This window comes from Sinocyclocheilus anshuiensis, unplaced genomic scaffold, assembly GCF_001515605.1.
Source record: "Sinocyclocheilus anshuiensis isolate Anshui unplaced genomic scaffold, SAMN03320099.WGS_v1.1 scaffold184, whole genome shotgun sequence".
Taxonomy (NCBI): Eukaryota; Metazoa; Chordata; class Actinopteri; order Cypriniformes; family Cyprinidae; genus Sinocyclocheilus; species Sinocyclocheilus anshuiensis.
The window spans coordinates 538,290-545,340 of NW_015557077.1; the positions used below are offsets into that span (position 1 = coordinate 538,290).

General features: G+C 36.3%; 1 protein-coding gene across 1 annotated transcript in view; it reads left to right on the forward strand.

The window, feature by feature from the left end:
* The window catches only part of wdr48a (WD repeat domain 48a), a 16,149-nt gene extending 10,759 nt beyond the window's left edge, over nt 1-5,390 (forward strand). The window contains 5 exon segments of the mRNA XM_016471504.1: nt 142-247; nt 317-404; nt 488-564; nt 1,906-2,095; nt 4,547-5,390. Of these exon segments, the coding sequence (XP_016326990.1) occupies nt 142-247; nt 317-404; nt 488-564; nt 1,906-2,095; nt 4,547-4,642 (557 nt within the window). The 3' untranslated portion in view covers nt 4,643-5,390.
* Nucleotides 5,391-7,051: the final 1,661 nt, after the last annotated feature.

The window sequence follows — 7,051 nt, forward strand, 5'->3', positions numbered from 1 at the left end:
ATCGGGCTTGATTTTGCGTGTTTATTTTTCTTTAAAATGACATTAAAATAAATCTTCATTTTGATTTAATGCTCAATATTCTCTGAAACGATGCTGAATTCTTCAGACGATCCTGATGCTGTATTTGGTGTGTTTCCTCAGTGAACGGTGAGCACGAGAGCCGGATACAGAAGGGAAACGGATATTTCCAGGTGCCGCCGCACACTCCGGTGATTTTCGGTGAAGCGGGAGGAAGGACGTTATTCAGGTGCGTGTCCTCTGTTTGATCAGCTCTGTAGACGCTGGTGTTCGCTGATGAAATGACGTCTGTGCTCAGGCTGCTGTGTCGAGACTCAGGTGGAGAAACTGAGTCCATGTTACTCAACGAGACGGTCCCGCAGTGGGTCATCGACATCACCGTGGACGTAAGTGTCCATAGCATCCTCTTCAAAGTGATTTACACTTGTGATTTCTGTCATATAAGAGCATTTCTTTCTTTCTCTTACAGAAAAACATGCCCAAATTCAACAAAATCCCGTTCTACCTCCAGCCCCATTCGTCCTCCGGAGCAAAAACATTAAAGAAGTATGTGTGACCTGTGATGTTTCCGTGTGAAGCTTCTTAGACAGAGACTGTAGGATGCAACAGTTGGATCTTGGTGTAAAAATCCCTTGATTTTCTCTATAGAGAGGTAGATTTATAACAATAATTTAAAGACGGACCTACAGGTTTATCTTGGTTTAAAGGCACAGTTCACCCAAAAATTAAAATTGTCATAATTTATTCCCCCTCAAGTTTTTTTTATTTTTTATTTTGAAGAATGTTGGGAACCAAACGGTTGATGGTAGCCATTGACTTCCATAGTAGTAGTAGTAGTAGTAAAAAAAAAAAAAACACACTATAGAAGTCAATGGGTACCAGCAACTGTTTGGTTTCCAACATTATTCAAAATAAGATCATTTTTAAAGATATATTTTGAAGAATGTTGGGAACCAAATGGTTGATGGTAGCCATTGACTTCCATAGTAAAAAAAAATAAATACTATAGAAGTCAATGGGTACCAGCAACTGTTTGGTTTCCAACATTATTCAAAATAAGATCATTTTTAAAGATATATTTTGAAGAATGTTGGGAACCAAATGGTTGATGGTAGCCATTGACTTCCATAGTAAAAAAAAATAAATACTATAGAAGTCAATGGGTACCAGCAACTGTTTGGTTTCCAACATTATTCAAAATAAGATCATTTTTAAAGATATATTTTGAAGAATGTTGGGAACCAAATGGTTGATGGTAGCCATTGACTTCCATAGTAAAAAAAAATAAATACTATAGAAGTCAATGGGTACCAGCAACTGTTTGGTTTCCAACATTATTCAAAATAAGATCATTTTTAAAGATATATTTGGAAGAATATTGAGAACCAAACATTTGACGGTAGCCAATGGCTTCCATAGTAAAAAAAAAAAATACTATAGAAGTCAATGGCTACCGGCCACTTGGTTCTTCACAACATCTTCAAAATATCTTATTTAGATATCTAAATATCTTATTTTTCTTATTATCTTATCCTTAGTAGGGAAAAAAATACTATGGAAGTCAATGGGTACCGTCAACTGTATGGTTTCCAACATTCTTCAAAATATGTTCTTTCATGTTCAACAGAAGATAGAAACTCATACAGGTTTGGAACACCTTAAAGATGACTAAATAATAAAATTTTTTTGGGGGTGAACTGTCCCTTTAAAACTCTTTATTGACGTTTTTATAAATAAACGGCACTGAAAAAGTGGGCGATTGGTTATTTTTATCATCCGTTCATGGCATCTGTTGCACAAACAGTAATTTCAACTCATCCCAGAACACACTTATTGGATGCCGTTGCACATCGACATGCATGGAAATGAACAGTCGTGTGTTTGTAGGGATCGTTTGTCGGCCAGTGACATGTTACAGGTGAGGAAGGTGATGGAGCACGTGTATGAAAAGATCATAAACCTGGACAGCGAGTCGCAGACGGGTGGTTCGGCCGCAGAGAAACCCAGCGAGCAGAAGGAGGAGGAGGACATGGCAGTGCTAGCGGAGGAGAAGATCGAGCTGCTCTGTCAAGACCAGGTATTTCATTAGACGAAGGCAATTGTGTTATTTCAGTCATTTTGTCATACTGTACCTGGTTTCATTTGTTTTTTAACATTAGTTTACTACATTAGAGCACTGACAATGGCCAGTTTATTATCTTTAATATTAAAAAAATTAGATTACAATAGAGTAGCATGTGCAAAATATCATAGTACTGTACTTCTACAATAAAATGTATAATGATTAAATTTACGAGGCTTTCATTAATTAAATATAAATACAAAAAAAGCTAAATCGGCTATGACACATTTTTTATGCATCATTTTGTAGATGTAGAATTAAAAAATATTATTGAATTTTATGCAAAAAATGTACATCGCTCCGACCCAAGCTGACACAAGTGATCTGTCTTTTAACAATTGCTTGTAAATCTCTTATTATGCTATAATATTGGATTCAATCTTTTTATCGAGTTGTTTTCTTTCAATTAGCATGGTTATTTATTTCTTTTTTTGGAACCGTTTGATCATAGGCCTCAGTGATTTGAGCTCATGCACCTCAGTTTTTCAGTGAAAAAAAAAACATTATTTGTGGGTATTTTTGGCTCAAAAACTGAGGTGCATGAGCTCAGATCAATGAAGCCTACGATCAAAGCCTATGATAATTTCTGAAGTGTAACAAGGTGTGAATAAAATCCCAAAAAGTACAAAAATTATCAAAAAATAATCTGAAAGTTGGCAATCCAGTGACATAACATTAACTAGCAATTCTGGAGGAAAAAAAAAAATAATAATAAAACAAAATAAAGAAAGAAAAAACTATGTGGGTCAAAATGACCTGAACACAACATGAGGGTTAAACACCTCGTGTCATAATTACGACTTCCCAAATATATAAAATATGACCTTCCCAGGATGACTCGAATGCACCATCAGATCTGTTTTCTTCCTGTATAAACTTAATCACACATGATGCGAATTTAAAGAAATGTCCTCTTTGTGACATTATTAGGGATGAAACGATTACCGGTTTGACGATACATCACGATAAAATTCCCCACGGTTAGTATTACCGTTTCATATTTTAATTATCATTAAAACCGTATTCGATTACCGCGATTTGAACAATTGAGGATAAATAAATACTGTCCAGCATAAAGCAGAGTTTTAAGAACCGTCTCACACAGTAGTTTCGTTTTGTGTGAAAACATGGAGGGAAGCTGGGAGGTTTTAAAGGGAATTATACAAATTAATTAATTATATGAATGTACCTCTGAAAGCTGACTGTCTTCAGAAAAGATTTGATGGCATTTTGTTTTTATCTTCGCTCCATGTAAAACCTAATAAAGTAGTGTTTTGATCGCAACGCTGGAGGTTATGAGAAACCGCTGTAATTCTGCTGCTCCAGAAGCGCCACCTGCTGTCAGAGAGTGGATTTACAGAGACTTACATCTACACTCAGCTTGTGTGCAGCTTCTGTCTGGACTAAAAACAGAGTTCATTTGCATGCATTTTGACCAGTTGATGAAAAACAAGCTCATGTGGATTCTACACATTTAAACAATTTGGATAAGTTATCTAGAATTATTTTTGGAGCAGATAAAATACATATAATCAGCTATCATTTTGACTTAACCCTTTTCTTTATTTAAAGGCTGAAATGTGAGGTTTACCATTTTATGAAACCCTTTCAAAGTTTTATTTGAACATTTTGTACATGCTATTATATAATCTGTTGTCAGTCATGTTGTCATTTAAAATCCGGACATCATTGGTGATGTTTTTGTTTTAGTGTTTATGCAAACTAAAAGCAATTTTATTTATTGTTTATTGATTTTAAATACAAAACTTGGTGAAATTATTTATGTTTCAGTACTTTTTGAACATCTCCAGCACATTTTAAAAGATAAGTTCACTTCCAGAATAAAAATTTCCTGATAATTTACCATGTCTTCCAAGATGTTCATGTCTTTCTTTCTTTCTTCAGTCGCAAAGAAATTACGTTTTTTGAGGAAAACATTCCAGGATTTTTCACCATATAGTGCACTTCAATAGTGGCAGAGCTAATGCTAGCCGAGCATTTGTGGTTAAAAAGTGTATAAATATTACGTTTTTCCAGAAAGTGACTGATAGTTTCACTAGATAAGGCCCTTATTCCTCGGCTGGGATCGTGTAGAGCTCTTTGAGGCTGCATTGAAACTGCATTTTTAACCTTCAATCCGTTGAGCACCACTGAAGTCCACTATATGCAGAAAAATCCTGGAATGTTTTCCTCAAAAAACTTCATTTCTTTGCGACTGAAGAAAGACAGACATGAACATCTTGGAAGACATGGGGGTGAGTAAATTGTCAGAAAATTTTTATTCTGGAAGAGAACTACTTCTTTAACAATACTGTGATATTACTGATAACCGTGATCATTTAGGTCACTATAATCGTAATAAGAAATTATGAAACTCTAGACATGATGTTGCATTGCTTTCCAAAGGTTCTGGATCCCAACATGGATCTGCGGACGGTGAAGCATTTCATCTGGAAGAGCGGCGGCGATCTGACGCTCCATTATCGGCAGAAATCCACGTGAGGTCCCGGCCCGTCTGAGGAAACTCCATTCATTACACTTCACATTCAAAGCACACACTCACCTGCACTTCCCGGTTCTGTCTGACGTCTACATCATCTTCCTCGCACGGGCCGCTCGGCTCACGCATGATTATCAAAGAGCAAACGCGAAGGAGGATCGCTGGAAAACACGCCGATGAATGGCAAAAAGACGTCACATAAAAGTGTTTTTTGTCACCTGTATGGTTTTTTTATTTTTTATTTTTCTTGGCATGAATTCTCTTTGGATGGATGCCATTTTGAACATGTCAGAGATGTTTTTTGTTTTTTACCGCTACTTTCTCCTCTTCTCATTTAACATTCCAGTGATGTGTTTGTTGCCAGTGCCGTCATCAAAGCCGAGGAACCGAGAATCTTTAAGGAGCGCCGCGTAGATGGACCGAATGTCTGAGAAAAATCCAAGAACGCCGTTTCCCGTGATGCATCTCTCTCTCACTAACGTGCTGTGATCTGTTATGTACATATATTGTAATTATTTTGTAGTCGACTTGAACTTGAGTTGGAGATTAGGAGGTTTTTATTTACGTTTCTTTTTAAGAAAATCTACGGTCTCTTCAAAAAGGTGCTTTTTCATGTAAAATACGATGACAGAAGAGTAGAGAGCAGAAATACTCTAAACATTATAAGCAGACATAGAAACAAATGGTTTATATTTCACCCAAAAATGAAAAATTGCTGGAATGTGTTCACGCTCAGGGCATCCGAGATTAGGATGAGTTTGTTTCTTCATCAGGTTTGGAGAAATGTAGCATTGCATCAGTGTCTCAGCAAGTGAATGGGTGCCGTCAGAATGAGAGTCCAAACAGCTGATAAAAACATCACAATAATCCACAGCACTCCAGTCCATCAGTTAACATCTGGAGAAGACAAAAGCTGAAACAAATCCAGCATTAAGACATTTTTAACTTCAAACCATTGCTTCAGGCTAAAATACGAGTTCATAATAACGCTTCCTCCAGTGAAAAAGCGTCTGGTCTGAATAAGGAGAGAAATCTGCGCAGATCAAGCAGCGTTTAAACAGCTCTAAACAAATATGTGGCTGTATTTTGATGTGAGAGACAACAGGAGATGCACTTTTTCACTGAAGGAAGCGTTGTTATGGATTATTGACTTGTATTTTAGCCAGAAGCGTTAGTTAACATCTTCTCCAGATGTTAACTGATGGACTGGAGTGCTGTGGATTATTGTGATGTTTTTATCAGCTGTTTAGACTCTCATTCTGACGGCACCCATTCACTGCAGACCATCCATTGCTGAGACACTGATGCAATGCTACATTTCTCCAAACCTGATGAAGAAACAAACTCACCTTGGATGGCCTGAGCGTGAGCACATTTTAGCAAATTGTAATTTTTGGGTGAACTATTGCTTTAAAAGCAATAATTCACCCAAAAATGGAAATTCTTTACATATGCTGAAAATTTAAATAACTATGCGGTTGTCGCATGGAAATATCTGCATGAAGATTCTTTCAAAAAAATAACAGCTGACTGGTTTCGAACAATATGAGGGTGAATAAATGACGATTTTCATTTTTAGATGAATTATTCCTTCATCCAGATGTTTGCTGCTGAGTGTTATCTTTCCGTCCTGTGCGTGGATGGGAAAATACACTAAAAATAAATAAATATATATGAAAGCTATGAACTATTGAATTTGACATCACTGGATGGCAAAATTCAGTTCATGTTTTTAATTTATGCAACAACAAAAAAACTGTTCAGCAAACGTTTGTCAATCATACAAAGATTTGCACAGTGTTCTAACGACATTATATTCATGTATATACTTAGTCTTAGGTTAAAGACAATTAAGATGATAATTATGATAATACAAAATCATCAGAAACAAAACGGAGAAAGGTTTTAAATCGTCCACACCCCCTGTATTTATGCTTCCCGTGTTGATTGTAATTCTATGCAGTATATTTTGGGTAAATAACAGCTTAATAAATTAACCAAGAACGATCGAGTTTAAATGCACACTTTTTCTTGAGAAGAACTGCAGGATCCGGGCAGGTGATGTTGACACAATCAGATCCTGTTTAACATCCTACTAGTGTTGGTAACCCGATGTTTACCTGCTTTTATTGGAGATTCGACTCTGGACCAGTTTTACAGGCTCATCTGGTTATTAAAGATAAATGACAACTGAAATAAACCGAAATGATTGTTATATGCATTATATCATTCTTTAATGCATTTATGAAACTGCATTTGAAAGCCTTCAGAGGAATCGTTCATCATGATAAAAGAAGAGCTCATTTAATAAACCCAGCAGGTCAGTACTTTTGAAGTTATACTCTGATATATTCAGCTAAATGAACCCAAACTATGACATGCATCCTCCATGGGTCAATTATCAGTCCATA